The sequence below is a fragment of the Diorhabda carinulata genome, chromosome 11 (assembly GCF_026250575.1).
Source record: "Diorhabda carinulata isolate Delta chromosome 11, icDioCari1.1, whole genome shotgun sequence".
In the NCBI taxonomy this organism is placed as follows: domain Eukaryota; kingdom Metazoa; phylum Arthropoda; class Insecta; order Coleoptera; family Chrysomelidae; genus Diorhabda; species Diorhabda carinulata.
Genome location: NC_079470.1, coordinates 12975827 through 13002143, shown reverse-complemented (window position 1 = coordinate 13002143; position 26317 = coordinate 12975827). Strand labels below are relative to the sequence as shown.

General features: G+C 34.0%; 2 protein-coding genes across 10 annotated transcripts in view; both read right to left on the bottom strand.

Annotated features, from left to right (window-relative positions):
* The window catches only part of LOC130899561 (CCR4-NOT transcription complex subunit 6), a 140863-nt gene that overhangs the window by 91574 nt on the left and 22972 nt on the right, over positions 1-26317 (bottom strand). The window lies entirely within an intron of this gene.
* Positions 962-11758, bottom strand: LOC130899562 (uncharacterized). 2 transcript variants are annotated; one of them, XM_057809589.1, is made up of 3 exons: positions 8146-11758; positions 7186-7954; positions 962-6994 (listed from the first exon to the last, which is right to left on the bottom strand). In XM_057809589.1, the coding sequence occupies exon 1, from the start codon at positions 11567-11569 to the stop codon at positions 10361-10363; it is 1209 nt and encodes a 402-aa protein (XP_057665572.1). In that variant the 5' UTR covers positions 11570-11758; the 3' UTR covers positions 962-6994; positions 7186-7954; positions 8146-10360. The 2 variants fall into 2 exon arrangements, with proteins under 2 accessions (XP_057665572.1, XP_057665571.1); XM_057809588.1 differs by having other exon boundaries at positions 962-7954.

Sequence of the window (26317 nt, the reverse complement as noted above, 5' to 3'; positions counted from 1 at the left end):
AAAATTGTATTTTCGATACTTGACGTCACGAATTTTCTTGAAATTTGTGACAAATAAATTTTTAATGGTAAAAACATCTGATAATAAACATGTGATAGAATAAAATCATAAAATTTATGAATTTCCAAAAAAAGTATCCACGTTCTGGAGCCTCATTTTGTATCCAGGGCTGAAAGGGTTAAGGGTAAAAAACAGTTTGTCTCGATTTCTGGTAAAACTACGAGCCCTATGGAAAAAAGTGAAATAGAAAAGTTGTGGGTAATACGGAGATCTACAACTTTTGTATTTTCACTTTTTTTACATAACCTCAAAATTTATGTGTAAAATTCGAAAAACCTCGTTTTTATTTTTGACAAAAAATCCTTTTATTTACCAAATTTTGTGAAAAATCACCTTTTTATGTCCAATATATAATGTAATTTAATTGATTTGAAATATTTTTGACGTTACCAAAAAAACAACCTCGAACGAAAATTCTCCCGTCAGAATATCAGCTTTTTTGGAAAATTCTGTGAGTATTTTGCTCGTTAAAATCTCTAATTCCTGATAATATAAAAAATTGGCCATCACCATATTAAAGTTTCTCAGAAAATGTAAAAAATAAGACGCAAAAATTCGAATTCGAAATTTTTTATTATTTATTCAATTTTTTTTTTTTTTTTTGAATTTTAATTACACGAAAAATGTGACATTCTATGTTACATTGATGAAAAAATTTATTAAAATTTAAAATTTTAATAAATATCTAAAAACTGTACATAATTATTTAAAAAAAAAAAAAAAAATCGGATGCGGATTTTTTCGTTTTATTTTTTGCCTTTTCTGAAAAAGTTTACCATGGTGATGATAATATTTTTTTACACCAACAGAAAGTAGATATTTCAACGAATAAAAATCTCACTGACTTTTTAAAAAAAAGTGATATTTTAACGGGAGAATTTTCGTTTGAAAATTAGGGTGCTTTTTCGATATTATGTCAAAATTACGTGAAAAAATAAATATTTCGAATCAAATAAATTACAGTATATATTGGACATAAAAAGTCAACTTTTCACAAAATTTCGTGAAAAAAAAATGTTGTTTGTAATAAATAAAAAATAAAACACAAAAAACTCGATTTTTTGAATTTTCCACATAAATTTTGAGGTTATGTAAAAAAAGTGAAAATATAAAAGTTGTAGATCTCCGTATTACCCACAACTTTGTCATTTGACTTTTTTCCATAGGACTTGTAGTTTTACCAGAAATTGAGATAAACCGTATATATACTGGTTACAAAACGTACTGTTGAAATTTTTAGCAAAAAAAGTAAGCACGCCTCAAAGTTTAAAGACTTTCAACACCGTATCTGTAGACAAATCAGTATAGCCGTTTAAGCCGTAATAAACAAAAATAAAACACAAAAAACTCGATTTTTTGAATTTTCCACATAAATTTTGAGGTTATGTAAAAAAAGTGAAAATACAAAAGTTGTAGATCTCCGTATTACCCACAACTTTGTCATTTGACTTTTTTCCATAGGACTTGTAGTTTTACCAGAAATTGAGATAAACCGTATATATACTGGTTACAAAACGTACTGTTGAAATTTTTAGCAAAAAAAGTAAGCACGCGTCAAAGTTTAAAGACTTTCAACACCGTATCTGTAGACAAATCAGTATAGCCGTTTAAGCCGTATTAAACAAAAATAAAACACAAAAAAAACTCGATTTTTTGAATTTTCCACATAAATTTTGAGGTTATGTAAAAAAAGTGAAAATATAAAAGTTGTAGATCTCCGTATTACCCACAACTTTTCTATTTCACTTTTTTCCATAGGGCTCGTAGTTTTACCAGAAATCGAGATAAACCGTATATATACTGGTTACAAAACGCACTGTTGAAATTTTTAGCAAAAAAAGTAAGCACGCGTCAAAGTTTAAAGACTTTCAACACCGTATCTGTAGACAAATCAGTATAGCCGTTTAAGCCGTAATAAACAAAAATAAAACACAAAAAACTCGATTTTTTGAATTTTCCACATAAATTTTGAGGTTATGTAAAAAAAGTGAAAATACAAAAGTTGTAGATCTCCGTATTACCCACAACTTTTCTATTTCACTTTTTTCCATAGGGCTCGTAGTTTTACCAGAAATCGAGATAAACCGTATATATACTGGTTATAAAACGTACTGTTGAAATTTTTAGCAAAAAAAGTAAGCACGCGTCAAAGTTTAAAGACTTTCAACACCGTATCTGTAGACAAATCAGTATAGCCGTTTAAGCCGTATTAAACAAAAATAAAACACAAAAAAAACTCGATTTTTTGAATTTTCCACATAAATTTTGAGGTTATGTAAAAAAAGTGAAAATATAAAAGTTGTAGATCTCCGTATTACCCACAACTTTTCTATTTCACTTTTTTCCATAGGGCTCGTAGTTTTACCAGAAATCGAGATAAACCGTATATATACTGGTTACAAAACGCACTGTTGAAATTTTTAGCAAAAAAAGTAAGCACGCGTCAAAGTTTAAAGACTTTCAACACCGTATCTGTAGACAAATCAGTATAGCCGTTTAAGCCGTAATAAACAAAAATAAAACACAAAAAACTCGATTTTTTGAATTTTCCACATAAATTTTGAGGTTATATAAAAAAAGTGAAAATACAAAAGTTGTAGATCTCCACAACACCCACAACTTTGTCATTTGACTTTTTTCCATAGGACTTGTAGTTTTACCAGAAATTGAGATAAACCGTATATATACTGGTTACAAAACGTACTGTTGAAATTTTTAGCAAAAAAAGTAAGCACGCGTCAAAGTTTAAAGACTTTCAACACCGTATCTGTAGACAAATCAGTATAGCCGTTTAAGCCGTATTAAACAAAAATAAAACACAAAAAAAACTCGATTTTTTGAATTTTCCACATAAATTTTGAGGTTATGTAAAAAAAGTGAAAATATAAAAGTTGTAGATCTCCGTATTACCCACAACTTTTCTATTTCACTTTTTTCCATAGGGCTCGTAGTTTTACCAGAAATCGAGATAAACCGTATATATACTGGTTACAAAACGCACTGTTGAAATTTTTAGCAAAAAAAGTAAGCACGCGTCAAAGTTTAAAGACTTTCAACACCGTATCTGTAGACAAATCAGTATAGCCGTTTAAGCCGTAATAAACAAAAATAAAACACAAAAAACTCGATTTTTTGAATTTTCCACATAAATTTTGAGGTTATATAAAAAAAGTGAAAATACAAAAGTTGTAGATCTCCACAACACCCACAACTTTGTCATTTGACTTTTTTCCATAGGACTTGTAGTTTTACCAGAAATTGAGATAAACCGTATATATACTGGTTACAAAACGTACTGTTGAAATTTTTAGCAAAAAAAGTAAGCACGCGTCAAAGTTTAAAGACTTTCAACACCGTATCTGTAGACAAATCAGTATAGCCGTTTAAGCCGTAATAAACAAAAATAAAACACAAAAAACTCGATTTTTTGAATTTTCCACATAAATTTTGAGGTTATATAAAAAAAGTGAAAATACAAAAGTTGTAGATCTCCACAACACCCACAACTTTGTCATTTGACTTTTTTCCATAGGACTTGTAGTTTTACCAGAAATTGAGATAAACCGTATATATACTGGTTACAAAACGTACTGTTGAAATTTTTAGCAAAAAAAGTAAGCACGCGTCAAAGTTTAAAGACTTTCAACACCGTATCTGTAGACAAATCAGTATAGCCGTTTAAGCCGTAATAAACAAAAATAAAACACAAAAAACTCGATTTTTTGAATTTTCCACATAAATTTTGAGGTTATATAAAAAAAGTGAAAATACAAAAGTTGTAGATCTCCACAACACCCACAACTTTGTCATTTGACTTTTTTCCATAGGACTTGTAGTTTTACCAGAAATTGAGATAAACCGTATATATACTGGTTACAAAACGTACTGTTGAAATTTTTAGCAAAAAAAGTAAGCACGCGTCAAAGTTTAAAGACTTTCAACACCGTATCTGTAGACAAATCAGTATAGCCGTTTAAGCCGTAATAAACAAAAATAAAACACAAAAAACTCGATTTTTTGAATTTTCCACATAAATTTTGAGGTTATATAAAAAAAGTGAAAATACAAAAGTTGTAGATCTCCACAACACCCACAACTTTGTCATTTGACTTTTTTCCATAGGACTTGTAGTTTTACCAGAAATTGAGATAAACCGTATATATACTGGTTACAAAACGTACTGTTGAAATTTTTAGCAAAAAAAGTAAGCACGCGTCAAAGTTTAAAGACTTTCAACACCGTATCTGTAGACAAATCAGTATAGCCGTTTAAGCCGTAATAAACAAAAATAAAACACAAAAAACTCGATTTTTTGAATTTTCCACATAAATTTTGAGGTTATATAAAAAAAGTGAAAATACAAAAGTTGTAGATCTCCACAACACCCACAACTTTGTCATTTGACTTTTTTCCATAGGACTTGTAGTTTTACCAGAAATTGAGATAAACCGTATATATACTGGTTACAAAACGTACTGTTGAAATTTTTAGCAAAAAAAGTAAGCACGCGTCAAAGTTTAAAGACTTTCAACACCGTATCTGTAGACAAATCAGTATAGCCGTTTAAGCCGTAATAAACAAAAATAAAACACAAAAAACTCGATTTTTTGAATTTTCCACATAAATTTTGAGGTTATATAAAAAAAGTGAAAATACAAAAGTTGTAGATCTCCACAACACCCACAACTTTGTCATTTGACTTTTTTCCATAGGACTTGTAGTTTTACCAGAAATTGAGATAAACCGTATATATACTGGTTACAAAACGTACTGTTGAAATTTTTAGCAAAAAAAGTAAGCACGCGTCAAAGTTTAAAGACTTTCAACACCGTATCTGTAGACAAATCAGTATTGCCGTTTCCTTCGTTCGTATAGTTTTGATGTAAAAATTACGGATTGTTGTGATATTTCACATGAAACTTGTAATTTATTGAAAACGAGTGTATGGCGATGAATTTTAGTCGCGTTCAAGTGTTTTTGAGTGGTTTAAGATGACCGAGTTAACCACCCACGTAAAAAACGGATGAATGATTGAGTGGATCAAAGGAATGTGTCCCCGTCAAATCAAATTGTTTCAAAATAGATGTCATTTCGATTCTCGATAGTGAAAACATTAAAAAATGAAAATAAAGTTATACAACTATTGAAAATTATACCTTTCAAATATAATTAAAATGTCGGGTATATCAAATTTCGATCTGTTAACACATTTTTAGTTAATAACTTTTGTTGTCAAAAAAATCTTATAGGCACTATGAAAATATTATTTTTTTTTTTCGTAATTTCGTTTAGTATTTGAGTATTCTTGATACAAGAAACTAAACACTTTCACTTTTATAGTTACGCAGCTCTATGAATGTCACAAAAAAGTGATGTCCATAAATTTTTTTTCCTCCACAAGATCTTAACCAAAATTATGACTCATCCCGAAGAGGCGGTTCGTCAATAAACTCACGATCAAACTCATTCTTATACTTTGCCAAAAAACAGATTTGGAAGCTATTGAATATTCGTTTGTCTATGATCTGTATTCACAGATAAAATAGATTTGACTTTAATGAGAAATTTCACAAAAAAAATACGTTTTTGTACTTTTCATTTACGAATTCGTTCAGTTCTATACGAAAGAGAAATACCTCTAGTTTCTTAGACTTTTTGATACGTTTTACGTCTCTTCTGATTCAAAATTAATTTAAACAACACTTCGAAACGTCAAATTTTGATCTGCCTTTAAAAAATTAACAAAAAAACCAGAAAAGACCTAAAATTAACACGATTTAAAAACTGTATCACTAAAGATTTATAGAACGTGGACTTTTTTTTAAAAAAATCATTTTTTGGTTGATTTATGCAAAAAATTTCGTAGTTGGCAGTCAACGTGTTAATAAAAATTAGTATGAGAACAAGTTATGTAGACAAATCTGTCCAGAAGCTTGAAAGACTACGTTGAAGTTGAATCGACTTCAATTATATAATAAATAGAAAAGAAATTGTACAAAAACGTCGTTTATTTCCATTTTTTTTTTTTTTTAATAAAACCATAGTGAAACTCAAGTTTATTTACATGAGACGCCTTCACAAGATGAGTTTACTCTAAATGGTAACACAAGTTTAATTATCTACCAAAAATAAGATGCGAGTAATCATTTTACCAAGTTTTTAGACACTGTCACCCAAGTTTTTATGAATAGTTATCAATTTTTTCGAAAATTATCGGGATATTTTTGTTTGTGAATAAATGTCTTCATTTTATTTTATTTAAGTAGGATGTACGTGGATGATGAACCGTGTTTGTTTGCTGGGTCGTTAACAAACCCTTGGCCATCTGTCGAACTAATTTTTTTTTGGAAAAAAACCAGTTCCAGTTGCTGTACTACTAGAGAAAATCGAAAATTTAGATCTGGATGATTCCCAAATACTTCCAGAAGGCATATACACAACCGCCTTGAAGATGATGACGAAAATACAGGCTGAGCATGGATGAATTTATCGAGGACGAAAAGACTATAGAAAGTTAAGACTTTGGGGAATGTTTTTTGGAAAAAAAACCCTTCCAGTTGCTGTACTACTAGAGAAAATCGAAAATTTAGATCTGGATGATTCCCAAATACTTCCAGAAGGCATATACACAACCGCCTTGAAGATGATAACGGAAATAAAGGCTGAGCACGAATGAACTTATCGAGGACGAAAAGACTATAGAAAGTTAAGACTTTGGGGAATGTTTTTTGGAAAAAAAACCCTTCCAGTTGCTGTACTACTAGAGAAAATCGAAAATTTAGATCTGGATGATTCCCAAATACTTCCAGAAGGCATATACACAACCGCCTTGAAGATGATAACGGAAATAAAGGCTGAGCACGAATGAACTTATCGAGGACGAAAAGACTATAGAAAGTTAAGACTTTGGGGAATGTTTTTTGGAAAAAAAACCCTTCCAGTTGCTGTACTACTAGAGAAAATCGAAAATTTAGATCTGGATGATTCCCAAATACTTCCAGAAGGCATATACACAACCGCCTTGAAGATGATGACGAAAATACAGGCTGAGCATGGATGAATTTATCGAGGACGAAAAGACTATAGAAAGTTAAGACTTTGGGGAATGTTTTTTGGAAAAAAAACCCTTCCAGTTGCTGTACTACTAGAGAAAATCGAAAATTTAGATCTGGATGATTCCCAAATACTTCCAGAAGGCATATACACAACCGCCTTGAAGATGATAACGGAAATAAAGGCTGAGCACGAATGAACTTATCGAGGACGAAAAGACTATAGAAAGTTAAGACTTTGGGGAATGTTTTTTGGAAAAAAAACCCTTCCAGTTGCTGTACTACTAGAGAAAATCGAAAATTTAGATCTGGATGATTCCCAAATACTTCCAGAAGGCATATACACAACCGCCTTGAAGATGATAACGGAAATAAAGGCTGAGCACGAATGAACTTATCGAGGACGAAAAGACTATAGAAAGTTAAGACTTTGGGGAATGTTTTTTGGAAAAAAAACCCTTCCAGTTGCTGTACTACTAGAGAAAATCGAAAATTTAGATCTGGATGATTCCCAAATACTTCCAGAAGGCATATACACAACCGCCTTGAAGATGATAACGGAAATAAAGGCTGAGCACGAATGAACTTATCGAGGACGAAAAGACTATAGAAAGTTAAGACTTTGGGGAATGTTTTTTGGAAAAAAAACCCTTCCAGTTGCTGTACTACTAGAGAAAATCGAAAATTTAGATCTGGATGATTCCCAAATACTTCCAGAAGGCATATACACAACCGCCTTGAAGATGATAACGGAAATAAAGGCTGAGCACGAATGAACTTATCGAGGACGAAAAGACTATAGAAAGTTAAGACTTTGGGGAATGTTTTTTGGAAAAAAAACCCTTCCAGTTGCTGTACTACTAGAGGAAGTCGAAAATTTAGATCTGGATGATTCCCAAATACTTCCAGAAGGCATATACACAACCGCCTTGAAGATGATGACGAAAATACAGGCTGAGCATGGATGAATTTATCGAGGACGAAAAGACTATAGAAAGTTAAGACTTTGGGGAATGTTTTTTGGAAAAAAAACCCTTCCAGTTGCTGTACTACTAGAGAAAATCGAAAATTTAGATCTGGATGATTCCCAAATACTTCCAGAAGGCATATACACAACCGCCTTGAAGATGATGACGAAAATACAGGCTGAGCACGAATGAACTTATCGAGGACGAAAAGACTATAGAAAGTTAAGACTTTGGGGAATGTTTTTTGGAAAAAAAACCCTTCCAGTTGCTGTACTACTAGAGAAAATCGAAAATTTAGATCTGGATGATTCCCAAATACTTCCAGAAGGCATATACACAACCGCCTTGAAGATGATAACGGAAATAAAGGCTGAGCACGAATGAACTTATCGAGGACGAAAAGACTATAGAAAGTTAAGACTTTGGGGAATGTTTTTTGGAAAAAAAACCCTTCCAGTTGCTGTACTACTAGAGAAAATCGAAAATTTAGATCTGGATGATTCCCAAATACTTCCAGAAGGCATATACACAACCGCCTTGAAGATGATAACGGAAATAAAGGCTGAGCACGAATGAACTTATCGAGGACGAAAAGACTATAGAAAGTTAAGACTTTGGGGAATGTTTTTTGGAAAAAAAACCCTTCCAGTTGCTGTACTACTAGAGAAAATCGAAAATTTAGATCTGGATGATTCCCAAATACTTCCAGAAGGCATATACACAACCGCCTTGAAGATGATAACGGAAATAAAGGCTGAGCACGAATGAACTTATCGAGGACGAAAAGACTATAGAAAGTTAAGACTTTGGGGAATGTTTTTTGGAAAAAAAACCCTTCCAGTTGCTGTACTACTAGAGGAAGTCGAAAATTTAGATCTGGATGATTCCCAAATACTTCCAGAAGGCATATACACAACCGCCTTGAAGATGATGACGAAAATACAGGCTGAGCATGGATGAATTTATCGAGGACGAAAAGACTATAGAAAGTTAAGACTTTGGGGAATGTTTTTTGGAAAAAAAACCCTTCCAGTTGCTGTACTACTAGAGAAAATCGAAAATTTAGATCTGGATGATTCCCAAATACTTCCAGAAGGCATATACACAACCGCCTTGAAGATGATGACGAAAATACAGGCTGAGCATGAATGAATATATCTTGGAAGAAAAATTGTCGATAGACTAGAAAAATATTCTCCCTGTGTAAAAATGAAACCACTAAAACTTTTTCTTAGTTTCACTACATACAAATTTTATAGTTTTTCAATATCAATTGCAGCTTATCAATCAATATTTCATAAATACGCACGTCACTCATACCAAATTAAGAAAGGAAAAATAATGTTTACTCCCCGTATAAAACATCTAACAAACTTTCAGTCCACGTGGACTCATCATCTCCGCTGTTTATTAATGAAAACATCGAATCGTAAATGCATTTGTATTAACCGAAGCTGTCGGAAAGCGTATGTATACAATTTGTTCGAAATGTACATGTTAGACGGTGTGCGATAAGCAGTGGCGTGGCTATGTGAGATTTATTTCAATGAAGTCAATGAAATGAATGAATGAATGAATTTAATCACACGCACAATAATGTTTGCAATCTAATTCCTTTTTTTTGTCCAAAATGAATATTTCAAGTATCTTGAAACAGCTCAAATAGCATGTATCGTACAACAAGTTCGTTTACCATTAAAAATGTCAAACTTTAAAACGGCGATGTCAGATAAGTTCTAATAGACAAATGGGGTACAAAAAGGTATCAGTTCACGTCTGGTATCCTGTTTAAACCAGACGCCCTTACGTTTTACTCGTCTATTTGCGTTTTATAATCCAATATTCAATAACGGCGTATAATGCCGTCCAATTTATAATGAATCGATGCATATTTTTAAAAGTATTTAAAAAAAAATTATTAAATTTATAAAATGAGGTATCTACGAGGGTTTTTAGAATTGAATAAAAATAATATTAGCGTCCAAAGGGTCGTTAACGGTCCACAATACAATAACCTAAACTGAATTTGAAGATTTCAAATTTTTTTGTTAGAAATAACCGTCGTATTCGTGAAAATAATCAAATTACAATATTTTATTGACGAAAAACGTAATTTATATGATTGAAATAGGCTACAGGCGACAAATCTGTATATCCGTCGTTGCATTTAACTAATTTTCTGTATACCCCCTGACAATTAGCACGCCACTCGTATAGATAAATAAACTTGAACGTGGTTACGATAATTCGAAAAAAATTTTTATGGACATCATTATAAAATCATTCTTCTAAATTTAATCCCAAATCATTTTCGAAATTACACTTTTTCGTACCATTATCATTTTTTGCGTCGTTATCCACATGACAGGGCGTGGAAAAAAACTTGATTTCCAAATCCCTGTGACCGTTCAAAGATGTGACGATTTCGGTGGAAACTTCAAGGTCTCTGGACGAAGACGTGACGGGGATCTTCTTAACGCCGTCACTTTCCAACGTTATCGACGACAACGTATGCTCCAAACAATCGGTAGATATCGGCGAAGAATAATAGGAAACCTCTTCCGGATTGGGATACTTGAAGGATTTCAAAGGTGGCGTTAAAAAGGGCGAGTAACATTCCCTATCGACGTCCCAAATTTGTCCGCTGGGATCGCAATATCTACACTGACAGTTACTGGTCGATTGGTTGCCGTTAATATCTTTTCCTTCGTCTGGTTCTTCGATGTCTTCGAAGGAATGATGGAGTTTGGGCGTTTCGTTGATATCGTTCAAACGATCGACGATTTTAGAAGATTCGGGAAACATTAACGCGCCGTAAGGACTAAAATTAAATAAATTAAAAGGACTTAACGATAAATAATCGATGCGATTGTTTTCCACGTCGGGACTGGCGCTATCGGTAGAAGACGAATCTTGACTTAAAGGTCTAGATAACGTCGGCGGTTTCCTCTCTTTTTTCCGTCTCTTCCTCGGTTTTATGATGCGCGGTAAACACGTTTCCGAATTATTCGAACCGGAACTTTCGTCACTCGCGACGCTCGCAGCGTCCGCACTATTTTGACACTTGACATTTTTCTTGTTTATCGAATTTTCGTACACTTTTCCATTGTTGTTTCTGTCGAGTCTGTTTTTTCTGTGGTGGAAAGTTTTCGTTAAAATCAAAGGGGCGCCCTGGGTGTGCACCGCCAATTTAGCCAACGAATTCTGATCTTCCTTTCGTTGATGATGATGATGATGATGGGGGAAAGTGATAAAAGGCATACCGCCGCCGTTCCAAGTTTCCACCGAATGACATCTCTGCAAGCGATAATTGACGTGATGTTTTCGATAAATATCCTGCGTCACATCCCTATTATTATTATTATTATTATTATTATATTGTTCTTGTCGTTGCGGCGGCGGCGGTTTGTTTTTGACTCGGTTTTGCGATATCAAACAAGCACCTATGTAACGTTCCACTTCTAGATTGCCTGCGGATGCGGGGCTCATGGCAACAACTACGCGCGCGTTCACGATCACATGCCTATCGGTAACGTTCTTACGGCGACGTGTTCGACACAACAAACTTTAAATGAGACTGATCGTCTTCGTCGTCGTCGTCTCATTCGACGAGAGACGGTGTATCAGTATGGAAAGTCTTCGAATCCCCACCTCGCGGAGGCGGCGAATCTAACAACGTTGCCGTATACCCAATAACAATCCGCTATACATATTAAAATTGTAAAATGTAGTAGTAGAATTTCAAACTATTAAAATGAGCGGAATGTAAAAATTTTTAAATGAAAAATTATATACGAGGGTTGTCCGAAAAGTTGCGCATATGCTGATAAATTCCCGCTTAAATTTTAATGACGTTTTATGGGTCCGTAAATGGGTGGTTGTGAAAAATTTCTAGTATAAGAAAAAATTACGTTAAATGTTTGTTTTTTGAACGGAGACTGTGCACATTTAGTAGTGGCTTAATTAAGATAAAATAAATCGAAAATGAAGAATGAAATTTTTCGATATCTCGCTTCGTTTTCGAGATATATTTAATCACACGCACAATAATGTTTGCAATCTAATTCCTTTTTTTTGTCCAAAATGAATATTTCAAGTGTCTTAAAACAGCTCAAATAGCATGTATCGTACAACAAGTTCTGAGTACGTTTACCATTAAAAATGTCAAACTTTAAAACGGCGATGTCAGATAAGTTCTAATAGACAAATGGGGTACAAAAAGGTATCAGTTCACGTCTGGTATCCTGTTTAAACCAGACGCCCTTACGTTTTACTCGTCTATTTGCGTTTTATAATCCAATATTCAATAACGGCGTATAATGCCGTCCAATTTATAATGAATCGATGCATATTTTTAAAAGTATTTAAAAAAAAATTATTAAATTTATAAAATGAGGTATCTACGAGGGTTTTTAGAATTGAATAAAAATAATAATAGCGTCCAAAGGGTCGTTAACGCTCCACAATACAATAATCTAAACTGAATTTAAAGATTTCAAATTTTTTTGTTAGAAATAACCGTCGTATTCGTGAAAATAATCAAATTACAATATTTTATTGACGAAAAACGTTTTATGGGTCCGTAAATGGGTGGTTGTGAAAAATTTCTAGTATAAGAAAAAATTACGTTAAATGTTTGTTTTTTGAACGGAGACTGTGCACATTTAGTAGTGGCTTAATTAAGACAAAATAAATCGAAAATGAAGAATGAAATTTTTCGATATCTCGCTTCGTTTTCGAGATATATTTAATCACACGCACAATAATGTTTGCAATCTAATTCCTTTTTTTTTGTCCAAAATGAATATTTCAAGTGTCTTAAAACAGCTCAAATAGCATGTATCGTACAACAAGTTCTGAGTACGTTTACCATTAAAAATGTCAAACTTTAAAACGGCGATGTCAGATAAGTTCTAATAGACAAATGGGGTACAAAAAGGTCTCAGTTCACGTCTGGTATCCTGTTTAAACCAGACGCCCTTACGTTTTACTCGTCTATTTGCGTTTTATAATTTAATATTCAATAACGGCGTATAATGCCGTCCAATTTATAATGAATCGATGCATATTTTTAAAAGTATTTAAAAAAAAATTATTAAATTTATAAAATGAGGTATCTACGAGGGTTTTTAGAATTGAATAAAAATAATATTAGCGTCCAAAGGGTCGTTAACGGTCCACAATACAATATCCTAAACTGAATTTAAAGATTTCAAATTTTTTTGTTAGAAATAACCGTCGTATTCGTGAAAATAATCAAATTACAATATTTTATTGACGAAAAACGTTTTATGGGTCCGTAAATGGGTGGTTGTGAAAAATTTCTAGTATAAGAAAAAATTACGTTAAATGTTTGTTTTTTGAACGGAGACTGTGCACATTTAGTAGTGGCTTAATTAAGACAAAATAAATCGAAAATGAAGAATGAAATTTTTCGATATCTCGCTTCGTTTTCGAGATATCGATACTTGAAATTAAAATCAAACGTTGTAGTTTAAAATTTGTTTTATTGAACAGATTTCAATGCTTCGTTTTAAATGAATATCGCTTCAAATTCAATATAAATTTAATTTTTATATCATTTACTCCAAAATTATATTGGAAAAAACAGATTTTTAAAACAAAATGGGCCATTTTTGAAAACTTTCTTCACTTTCATAAAAAATTGTCGATTGTTTTTCATTATTTATAAAATAAAAAAAATATTTTTAATGATAATTTGAAGATTTAATTAGGGTAATTATACACTTTCACGTTTTTCACCTGGTTTTTTGGCTCTAGAAAATCGAAAAATGGATGGATTTTAATGATCTCGGTCTCAAAATGTTCCATTTTACGGCGGATTTATAAAAAAAATACGAAAATTAAAAAAAATAAATATTTTTTACAGTTTCATGACTTTAAATGCAAAAAATGACTTTCTACATATAATCCTTCGTAACTGTTTCTGACGTCGTGGAATCAAGTTCGTATATTTTTTTTCGCAATTTACATAAAAAAATGAATATTTTGAAAAAAAAAAAACTTTTTCTACTATTTAAGGTTCAAAACTATTAAAAATCGCAAATTCGGTCACTACCCCCGCGTTTTTCATAAATTCGTCGTAAAATGGAACATTTTGAGACCAAAATTATAAAATTTATCTATTTTTCGATTTTTAATGGTCCAAAAACTATTAAAATTGAAGAATATAGTACGAAACTATTCACGAAAATTGATTGTTTTTCATCGATTCCATTTTAAGCTATAAAAACTGAAAAAATCATTCTTTTTGGATTTTTTTTTTAAATTGTTTATTAATTTATGTAGAATACAAAAAAAAATATAAGAACTTTATCTGATAATGAGATAATTTTTTGTAAAGGATTATTTCGCAAAACCGTTTTTTTTACGATTTGAGAAATTTTCATTTCAGCTATTTCTACTAATTTTTTTTATAAATCCGCCGTAAAATGGAACATTTTGAGACCGAGATCATTAAAATCCATCCATTTTTCGATTTTCTAGAGCCAAAAAACCAGTTGAAAAACGTGAAAGTGTATAATTACCCAAAATAAGTCGAAAATCAAAAATGAAATTTTTCGATATCTCGCTTCGTTTTCGAGATATCGATACTTGAAAGTTATAATCAAACGTTAGTTCAAAATTTGTTTTATTGAACAGAGTTCAAATTCAATATCAAATTATTTACTCCAAAATTATATTGGAAAAAACAGATTTTTAAAACAAAATGGGCCATTTTTGAAAACTTTCTTCACTTTCATAAAAAATTGTCGGTTGTTTTTCATTATTTATAAAATAAAATAAAAAATAAGAAAAATATTGAATGATAGTTTGAACATTTAATTAGTAATTTCGAACAAAAAGTACGTTTTGAATGCTTTCAAAAGTTATTTTATTACTACTGCATTATCCTATTTTTAACGACGAAATCAACCGAATAAGAAAAGCCACTATAAAAAATTTATTCCAAATCTACTCGCTACAAAATCCGAATTTATCTGTCCCCCATCTCCCCTCTCCAAACTCACCCGTTCCTCGCGGCCTGCGGCTTTTGAGCAGACCAATGTCCAGGGGCAAGGGGGCGAAGCCCCCCATAAGAAATAATAATAAAATAAAACTAAAATAATCCTCACGCGAAGAAAATTTTTTTTTAGACAATTTTAGTTGTAAAAAATTCACGATTTTTCAATATTTTACACTCAAAGTACACCACGATAAAGTTAGGTTAGATTAAGTTAGGTTAGGTTAACTTTTCCAACTTCAAATATCGATATCTCGAAAACGAACCGAGATATCGGAAAATTTCATTCTTCCTTTTCGACTTATTTGGGTATATTTACATTATGGCACGGTCGAATTCAGGCGACTCGGAAATCACATTGGGGCAGCAGATTTAAAACTTGGCCGTATCATCGGTCAAAAAATGCGCCAACCGGCAAAGTAAAAATACTTACTACAGCTACACAACTTCCTCATTGAAACGATAATCGTTCGACCCCAAGTAACCTCTCTTTTATAACTTCCTTAATGTTCTAATAGCATACCTGGTACACGTTTTAGTAAAAACCGACATAATTATAGAAACCACCGGCGAGACGTTTCGACAAGAAATTCGGCAGACTGAAAAGCGAGCAGATCTTTAACGCTGCTTCTAAAGATTCGGTTTAGCGCGACTTACGTTTCCTCGGCGGCAACACGTTCTGAATCAACGGAGTCGATTTAGTTTTCAATATTTTAGTTTGGAGATTGAAAGACTTGAATCGATTTCTCTTTGCGACATGTTCCGGCAATTGACTTTTGTCTAACAACCGATTTTCCATGTCAGATACTTGGATCCGATCTTCTTTCCATTCGATCATTCCTACCTCGACATCTTGTAGCCATTTCTCCTTTGCGCATTATCTTCTTTTGGCACCAGTATCTTTCTCTAGCCCATATTTCCTTTCTTGGTACCAAAATGCGTTCGCAAAAATCTTTATGCACGAGTTAGTGACAAGTTCAATGCTCGGTCCACTCAGTCAAGTCGTCTATTGTGAAGAGATTCCAAAAAAGCGCAAAGGCCATGGAAAACTTCCAAAAAAGTGACGGTTGCAATATTTTGATTCGACTGGGGGGTATTCTATGAAATACAACAGTCAACGCTGCATATTACCGTGACAAATTATCGGAAAAAGACGCGGTAATATCAGCCGAGGCGTACGCTTGTTCCATTACCATTTTCCAGTCCACACCGCTTCGTATTTCGAAATTTCCCTACATGTATACTAGAGATTAAACACCCACCATATAGTCCTGATTTAGTCTCGTCCGATTATTTTTCGTTCGCAAAGCTAAAGGCTGAGTTACGAGGTAAAATAGTTGAAGATGGAATTGAGCAGGCGGTGTACGAAAATTTCGAAAATTCTGTTATCTGCTATTACAACTACTTTGATACAGTCGTCAAGTTAGAGGCCTGGGAAATTACCAATTAATTGTCATTGTCGTGGAATTCGGATGATTTCCAGACCTTGTACGTATGTAATACTGGGTGTTGTCTATACTACGACCCATTTTGTTGCTGCGCAACTGGGAATGCTACATTTTTTTCGATATTAGAAAATGTGGTTCCGATTGTCGATTACTACGAATAATTACCAGCAAGTCCGATGGTACGAACGGTCGATTGTGGCAACGTCGCTTCGAGATCTGACTGCACTAACCTACATCGACATGAGCCGGTCGAGTCTCACAACATGAGATTGCGTTGCTAGCAACAACCGCTTCCACCCACACAACTAGGTCACTTGGTTTGATTATTCTTCTTTCTTAAACGTCTCGTTTGTTTGTTGTTTTTTCTTTTTGTTGATCTTCTTCTTTTTCGGTTTGTGAGTCTTTTGCGGTTTCGTAGTACGGTAGGCGACGAGACGCGATGGGAAAAGTGGATTAATTGAAACGCGTGAGGATGTTTCGGTTTTTTGTTTTTTATTTCGGGTTGATCGGAATTTCACTTTTTATTAGTTCGGGTTATTCAATTTTTCATAAATTGGAGAAACAAATATCGATTTTTATGTTAATAATGATCTAGATAAATGTGAAAGAAAGTGAAATCGTTGTAAACGTTCGGCTGACCGTCACCTGTTGAAATTTTTTGAACGTTTGGTCTTGTGAAAGTCTCGAAACGGCCAATGTTTGGTCATTGAACATGATCAATCATACGGAGAAATCAAAAGTAAAAGGTAATAGAAACTTTTGCCATTGGCATTGATAAAATTGTTGGTGAAATCGAACACGAATGGAAAGCTGTAAAATTCCTTATTATTATTTTTTTTTTTATAATCGTACATTACTTCAATTAGTTTTATATCGGGTAGAAACGATAAATACATTCCGAAAAACTTGATGCCCAAAATGCGAATTTTTAGTTCAAAATTACGAGGGTGGTTCAAATATTAAGCGAAATTTTTTAATAAACGCGCGAAAAATTTTGTGTCGCTGCACTGGATGTTGTACAGGGACAGTTAAAGACATCGAAGGACATGTGTGAAATTGGACCTATATCAGGACCAGCTCCAACAAACCTCTTTCACCGAATATTCACCGCAGACAAGATTCGGGTATACCGCTTGGAGAAAACGCGCGTTTATGGAATGGAGGAGGGTCGAGTACCGTGTTTTTGGACACGTGAGGAAATTTCCTCGTCAAACAATGAACTACGAACGCGCAGTACTATGGTAACCTCCTGGTAAGCAAGACGAAACCTCCTCCTTATAGTCCCGATTTGTCGATTTCGATTCGAAAGAAAAAAAAAGAAAAAAAACATCCGAAAGCTTCAGGGGAGGTGGCAACAGTGTGTAGGGTATGAGGGAAATTATAAAAAATTTCAGTTCTGTAGCTTAATCATGAAATTTTCTATAATAGCAAATTTTCGATTTATGTTTGTCCAAAATGAATTGTTATTCAACATACTATATAAAAATACCTTTAATCTAGTTCCAGGATATCCAGACGACAAACAATTTCTTACCTGAAATAAAAATTACCTTGGTTAAATAATTATATTTAAATTGAAAATGTGTAATGTATGTACGTGGATATCTTTTTAGAATCACCATTTGGTTATCTAAATATTTCAAAAATACAAATTTTCGGACTATCATAAGTCTTGTTCGAAAACGGTTTGGACTGTTCGAAAACCCTGCGTATCGAATATGACATGGCCGTATCTTAAGATCTAGAAATATCTATTTTATTTCCAAAAATATTTTCCCGGATATACGATTTTTGGGTTTTACAATACAGCAAGACAGTTCAAATTTAAAAACTGATGTCAAACTGTCCGGAAACTGTGGAAAAGTCAGTTAATCGTACGACCAAAAAAGAAAAGAAAATTTGGAAAATGGACAACAATATTGATGAAATGATCTAGCTGCTCATTATATCCATACAATCACTATAAATTTGTACTTAATACACTGTTTACACCACCACAGGTAAACAGTTTACCTCCAGTCTCTGAAGACGATAACTTGGTTATCGAAACGTGCGTCAGTTGGTGTAATTGTGAGTGTTGGTGTAGTAATAGTGTGTTCAGTATGAATATCACCACCAACGGTTCCAGAAATTCCAACTCAGCAGTACAAATTTCTTGATTCTTAAGCCGGCTCAACCAGTTTGAAATGAATAACATTTGTATTCGGATGGCGGCGGACTACAGATGGAGCAACCAGTTAAAAAAAAAACTCGATCTGTTGATTTGTTGATTCGCTGGCAACGCCTCTCAAAGGTTCCAATGGATGAAGATTATTTTTCGCTTCAACAGGTCATTACCTAATTCGTTCCAGTGAAACTTTCGTTTTGTTTGAACTATATTTATGCCCGTGAATTTCTGTAGGTTGTACTGTTCGGGAAAGGCGCTCCAAAAGAAGGAGTTAAAGGAGATAAATTGACATTCCGGGCGTCTGCAGGACAACTCGGTGTTTACGAGCCACGTCCGCCGGTTAAGTAGGTCTTGAGGATGCTCTAGGTGGGATTATGTTGGACAACTCGGAATCGGTGTATCTCAATGTGAGGCCCACGCCCCTCGTTGGAGAAATTCGATTTTTAAGGAGGGGCAATTCGAAAATTGAGTCATTTGATACAATTGCGGTTTTTCATTATATTTTTTGAAAATTTATTTACTTTTATTTGTTAATTCTATGTATATTTTTGTAAATATAAAATGGGGCGTGGTACAAAAAAAGTCGGGAAACACTTTTCTAAGTTTTTCAAGTTTCTGGTAAACTTTGAATCGCCGCCTATAACTTGTATTGAATCGAGCATCCTTGGGAGTCGAGTTTTGTGACAAAATCTTTTAAAAATTATTAAAAAAAAAGTCTGGGACGCTCAAAATTGTTGGAAATTTTATATAAACCAAATTGATCTATCGTTCAGTGAGGTTTGGGTCAAAATTGAGTCTGGTGTGCGTGCAAAGACATGTTCTAAATCGGTTTGCAAACAGTTAGTGACTTCTGGCACTTTTGAATTCAAATTCTTTTCAATTGCTCTATGTGTATTGAGCCTCGAACCCCTTTTTTATATGATTTTTTTCATAAATTATTCAAAAGCATAAAATCTATCTAATATATTCCGAGTTTTCGAATATATGATTCATCGTTTTGGGAATTGATTAGTTAAGAATTGCGGTGTGATACATTTTGTTATGTATTTTAAAAAATATTAAACATTAATTAACGCATATGCATTAGAAAGCTCGGAATATATTAGAATTAGTAGACTTTGGTGTTTAATTTTTGCCACAATCCCACCACAAAAACGCTCATAATCTAGCTGGCGAAGACTTCGTTCCATTTCATATTCCTAACATACCTTACAGAAAAATTAAATATTTTAGGAACATTTAACATTAAACGAATCAATATTAAAATTAACGCTTGATAGAACTATTAATAAATTTATCACCCCACAATTCTTAACTAATTAATTCCCAGACGATTAATACATAGGCATTCGAAAGCTCGGAATATATTAGAATTAGTAGACTTTGGTGTTTAATTTTTGCCACAATCCCACCACATAAACGCTCAAAATTAAACATTTGCATTCAAGTCTTGTTTTTTTGATATTTTTAATTGTGTATACTTTCGAATTTTCTTGTAAAAGTTGTAGATTATAAAAAAAATTGATTGTCATATTTATTTAACGAAAATTTATACGAGAAAGCAAATTCGAATGTTTAAACAAACATTTCAACTGTTATAAATAAATAAATATCCTGTCCGCTGGGTATTCGTTCGACCTACATTTCTGTATGCGCCTCAATTGCCTCAATGCGCCAAAGAGCACAAAAGTGACATGAAGAACCGAATATTCGTTACATGTATGTTAATTAATGGTTTACATTCGAAACAAGTTGTGATTAACGTCGTTTAGACGTGCCGGAATTCGATTTACCGCGAACTTACGAAAATAACAAAACTACAATTCGTTTCTAGAAAAATTGTACAATAGAATTAAAATCGATGTAAAAAGGAAACTCGTGTAAACAAATGAACAAATTAAACGTCAAATGTCAAACGTCATTGGACGACATAAATAGTTTTATGACAGATTTCGAAAGCTCGGAAAGCCGAAGCTTGAAAAACGTTTCCCTAGAAAACCACATAATCGAAAGTGCAATCCAACAAATAACTATTTCTAGTATTTATTATTTGTTTGGTCGGATGTGGTGAGTCAAACCCAAAAAAAAAAAAAGTACTTTCTACGGTCTCTCACGCGGAACGAATCAACCGAGTTTCTCCTCCTGAAACAAGACAAAAGGTACTACGGCATGCAAGACGGACGATGCATCTCCATACCAAAAAAAGAAAGTGATGTTTTATAGCCGTTCGAAAAAAAAAAAAAAAAAATCTGTTTATAGGTATTTATAGTACGAGAAAACGAAAATATTTACGGATAATAAATGAAATATTGTTAAACGAATCATGTTTAAAAAGTTGCGACAATTATCTACTACTATTCACCTCTGAAATCATTTCGAAATTCGATATTTCCAAATTGTATTCTGTCGTTGTTCACAGGAGACAACAACTACTTTCCTGGCTAATGCCTCGACGAATATAGTCGATGTCGACATCTCCAATGGCGTGCAATCGCAAGGAGAGGTTTGTAACTACTTATTAGTCGAAATATCACATAACAGATTCGATAATTTCCATCTCTCAGATTCCTATCGACCAAGAAGACCCAACATTAAAGAACGACATACTAAATGTAGAAGTAGAACCGTTTCAAAATGAATTTCGTGCACAAACGGGAGAATTGTGCGCAAATTTCAGCAAACCGGATCTGTAGGAAATGTGCGTGCTCGCCCCGTTCGCTGTTGTTCGCGATAGAACCGTCAACTTCGACTCGTCGTCGAGCACAACAATTAAACATCTCACGAACATCGCGCTGATGAATAAATATTTGAATTTACACGCTTACAAGATTCAATCGACTCAATAGCTGGGGCATTTTAAGCCTCATTATTAATTAAACGTATTCGACGGCCCCGTACAGTATTTTTTTATTCGGTTATACATTTCCTGTACTATATAAATAAAATGATTACAGGATGTTCGCCCTAAATCCGATACGTAAATGCCCAAGCGAAACACGAAGGTAGGTCATCGATGGTCGTTGTTCCACTCAACGTCCGCCTCCGGTTTTCAACCTTGACCGCCGCCGAATAAAACGGAACCAAACTCACGCACCGTAGAGACTCCGTCGACTCTCTCTCAATGTTGTTATCTACATATTTATGAGAGCAATTAATAATTTAAGGTGCATTTAAAATTTATTTTACGTCTTCGTTATTTATGGGTTAACAATCGATGTTCAAAAATTTCGTACTTTGAGGTTATGTTCGTGACATCACTTAGTGTATTAATTGTTTCGTTTACATTTAGTTTTCGATGAAAAATAAGAAGAAGAAGGTTCTTTTTCCGTTATTTTTCTAAAAAAGAAGAAAGCAAGAGGCACAAGAAACAAAGCCGAGAAAGAATATTTAAAAGAAAAACACGGCAATAATAGCAGATCGAAACCGGAGCTATGAGAAGAAAAAAGAAAGGAAAAATAGAAGAAAAAGGTAATGAAAATATGAGAATAAAAACGGTAGAAGTATTGAGGATGAAGAAAGGAAGTTACAGAAAAAGGAAAACAAAGAATAGAAAAAGTTGGTGAAGGTGATAACAAAGAAACAAAAGACAGGAAAGTACAAAAGTACAAAGGGGGAAACATCAATGAGAAAATGGAAGAGGAAAAGGGGTTAATTAGTAAATTTATCAATTTAAAAAGAGCATTCAACTCGACATACATAAAACCAGGGAAAAATAGGAATACCCCGAAAAATTAAAGCGACGACCAAAGGAAAAACATCGGGAGAGTTTAGGATGGAGAAGAGGTAAAATATAGAAACATTCCCGGCTCTTTTTTATTTATTTTCATTAAAATAGATGGAAAGAATAGAAGAGGGTATTTTCAATCGGAAATAACCGGCTACAGATACCTAGAACCGATGAAAATTGGATATTTCTATTTAATTTTTTTCCGTAGAGTGGTCAGTAATGTCGAATAGTAAACTCCAGTTATTTTTCTACCCTTATCCAAAAAATCAATCATGATTACTACATGGCAATCCCAAAAAACTTTGGACACGAAACTTCTTAGGTCTTGGAAAACCAGAGTGTCGCCATTCCATCGATTGTTGCTTCGTTTCTGGATCGTAGAAATGTACCCAAGTCTCATCCATAGTAACAATTCGTTTTCAAATCGAGCACAGATCGAACGCGATGCTTTCGGTCAACATTCAAACATTTGTGGATCCATTTTGCACCAAATATCCGTTTTAGCCCAATTCGACGGTCTTCCGACTGGCCTTCCCGATCGGTCAACATCTTAAATGGAAAATTTACCTTTTTTGAAACTTGCAATCCAATTTTTCGCGGTCCCATACGAAGGACATTCATCACCAAGGGTATTAAGCACATCTTCGTAAATCTGCTTACCTCTTAATCCTTTCAAATACACGTACTACCAACTTTACACTTACACTTCTATTAAGTTATTGTTCGTTGCTATGGTAACGCGATATTTTGTTTATGGAATGGAACTGGTCTAGGCTAACTAGACATCAATACTACCTCGTATACAAACGATATAGTAATAGAAGTAGATGGATTTGAAAATATCAAACAACGCCGCAAAAGGATTGTAGCGAACCAAAAAAGAAAACTTGAGATTTAGTAAAGAAACGAAAAAAATTAGATAGTTGATTGAAAATCTGGAAGTCTTGTTAGCGAAAACGGAAAATAGCGAACTGCAGCGGACAGTGAGTGAGGAAAATGGCGGGAAAAACGAAGATAGATGGGGAGTGATTAGAAAAGTTTAAGCTGGAACTTGTTAGGTTAGGTTATTGGTTATTTTGAAAAACGCGTCCCCTAGAGGCGGACTTGAAATACTGGGAATGATTTCCACCGTGTTTTTCGGTCTTTCCCTTGAAGCTGTAATATGATCGGTTGTTGAAATATGGCCGACGGGCGTTTTTAGTTGCCCACCCGCTACACGTTATCGATTATGAATAAAAATACGAATCTAACGGGGACATCTCGGTAAATAGAGAATCTAAATTGAACAAAAGACGTAATTTCTCTCTTATTACGAGACTTGTGTGAAATAATATACAATCTGCCATCAACAATGCTGCCAAGCCTCTGTGCGCTACACCCACCGCACGACTCAATTAAGGACGCCATTGTGATCCCAGTTGTTCAAATATATGTATTACTCAAAGTCCTTCTCATGCCGAAATGTCCGGGTAGACATGTGCCGAAGAATCGGTTGTTCTCTAATGTACAGGGGTGGTTAGTACACATTTTATATTATTGCCTCGATTCCAATCTATTTTTTTCCAAATCTTTTTATCCAGGCTTTCGAAAAATCGCCGTAAGTCCGGCAAAGCTCATAAATCTGGCAACTCTGTTCCAGCATTCCATTTCGTGATCGGACGGAGCGACCTTCAAACTAAACGGTACGATCAATCGACGTAACTGCTTGTACTGGAACAACCAGAATCCTCACGTCTTTATTGAAGAAGATTTAATCCTCCCTAGGGCGTGTGTGTGTGTGTGTGTGTGTGTGCGGGAGGTCTCGTGAGTCAGTACTTTTTTGAATGCTCGAAGATTTCCATTGACAACGATCCAATACTCGGCAACATCCGTCATTTCCTACGGGTTATGTGTGTTCATTTCGGAGACCCTATGGAGCTTCTCGAAGACAGCGCGTTTTTGCAACCCTTCCCGACCTCCAAATCTCAATTAAAGACAAATTTGGACTGTTTGAACTGCCTCTTCGTTGAGAAACGTTGCCTTAAATGCGTCGATCAAGTTAGGCATCAATTTGAACACATACAGTAACCCTTGTTCGAATCCCTTTTGCAATTTCCATTCCCAATTCTCTCCAACATTAAACGTTAGTAAGATATCAATTATTATCTTCTTCTCCATCTTTTTTATTCCTTGATAAACTTGTTCGTACTTCGATATCGTTCCTCGTCCTGGTTCTAGGTTGTCACATCACCTATTTCGTGGTAGACCTCTACTACGTATTCCGACTGGGAATACTGCGATACTCATTCATTACGAGTCACATTATCATCTGATGATTAAATTAGAACCAGGGGGTCGAATAATACGATACGGATTGGAATTCCAGTACTTTGGAATTGACGTAGATAACATAAACGAACGCAATTATCACGGCGCAAGAAATAGAACCAACATTAAAGACGAATTGCTTACGATAGAAGGGTAAAAACAGGAAATGATGAATCCCAAATTGGAATAAGGAGTAGAGATCGACCAACACAGACTTGGAATGGTAACCTAAAGCCAGGATAATGAAAGATATAGAAAAAGAAACCTATTAAGGAAGAAGGAAACCAAAAAAATTTGATTGGAAACTTTCATTTAAACAGCAGCATGTGTCAAGTTAACTATCCAACCATCGCATGTTTCTACCAGTACCTGATATTAAAAACTAACTACGGTATGAGAATTGTGCATGCATGCGTGAAGTAAGTATTAACATATTATACACGAGACAAAGTCGCCGATATCCTGAAACTAAAAATAGTGATTCGAGTCACCTGTGGACCATAGAAAGTGGCACAAGAATCGAAAGCATCGCGATTCGCTTTCGCTTACAATTAAAAACTCAATTGTTTTCGCGTTTCGAATAAGAAAACGTTTATTTAAATCGGTCTAGTCCATACAAATTAGTATTTCTAATCACCTACATTTGGATGTTTCGCTATAATGTTTTATTCTTTTTAACATTAACGTCACCCGGAAAATATTAATGTCGAGGTAGAAGATATTCAAAATGCTCGGCATCAAGCTAATTTTGTCTTTTGGCGTTAATGAACGTCTCGGGCGTGTTGAGGGGTTTAGTTTTGTATACAATATCACCGCAACAATATATCTAATGGCATTGACAGAAAAGATATCCGGCGGAACTAACAGATGGCATCGAAATCGACGGAGAAGCAATTAACGACGTTAGATATGCCGACGATACGGTAATTTATAGTAAATAATGACAAAATATGCAAATAATATACGCAGCAAGTGAATAATATCATCGACTCTCCTTGAATATATCAAAACCAAAACATGATTTTTAACAAAAGTCTTCCGGTACGATAAACGATCAAAACGTAGAAAGAGTAGAAACGAAAGTTCGTGATGCGTTTAACACCGAGATATTTCTTCATAAATAAAATGGAGACTAGTCGAGTGCTAAATATTTTTTGTTTCGTTCTATGGCGTAGAGGCTTGGACTACAACCGAGGCTATTTTAAATGACTGACGAAATATGGATAAATCGGCGTACTTTCGGGACATAGAACATCACCAACATGGAAGTTATGCAGATATTAGAGAAAAATAAGGAAGTCGTCTTTAAAAAAACGGAAACTACCCATGTAGGAGCCCCCAGACTCGAACGACGAGGCTTAGCTTGGACCGACGCTGGAAAACTCGACTTTGGCAAACCGATAATGGCCCAAGTCTTGTTGAACTCTGGGTAACTCGACCTCGGCCATCCCAAAGTCATCCAAGCCCGGCTGAACTCTGAATAACTATATAAAGTGATAATTTTTTATGAATAAAATTCATTTATGCATAAAAGACATCAAAAAATGGTATTAAAAAAATTCTT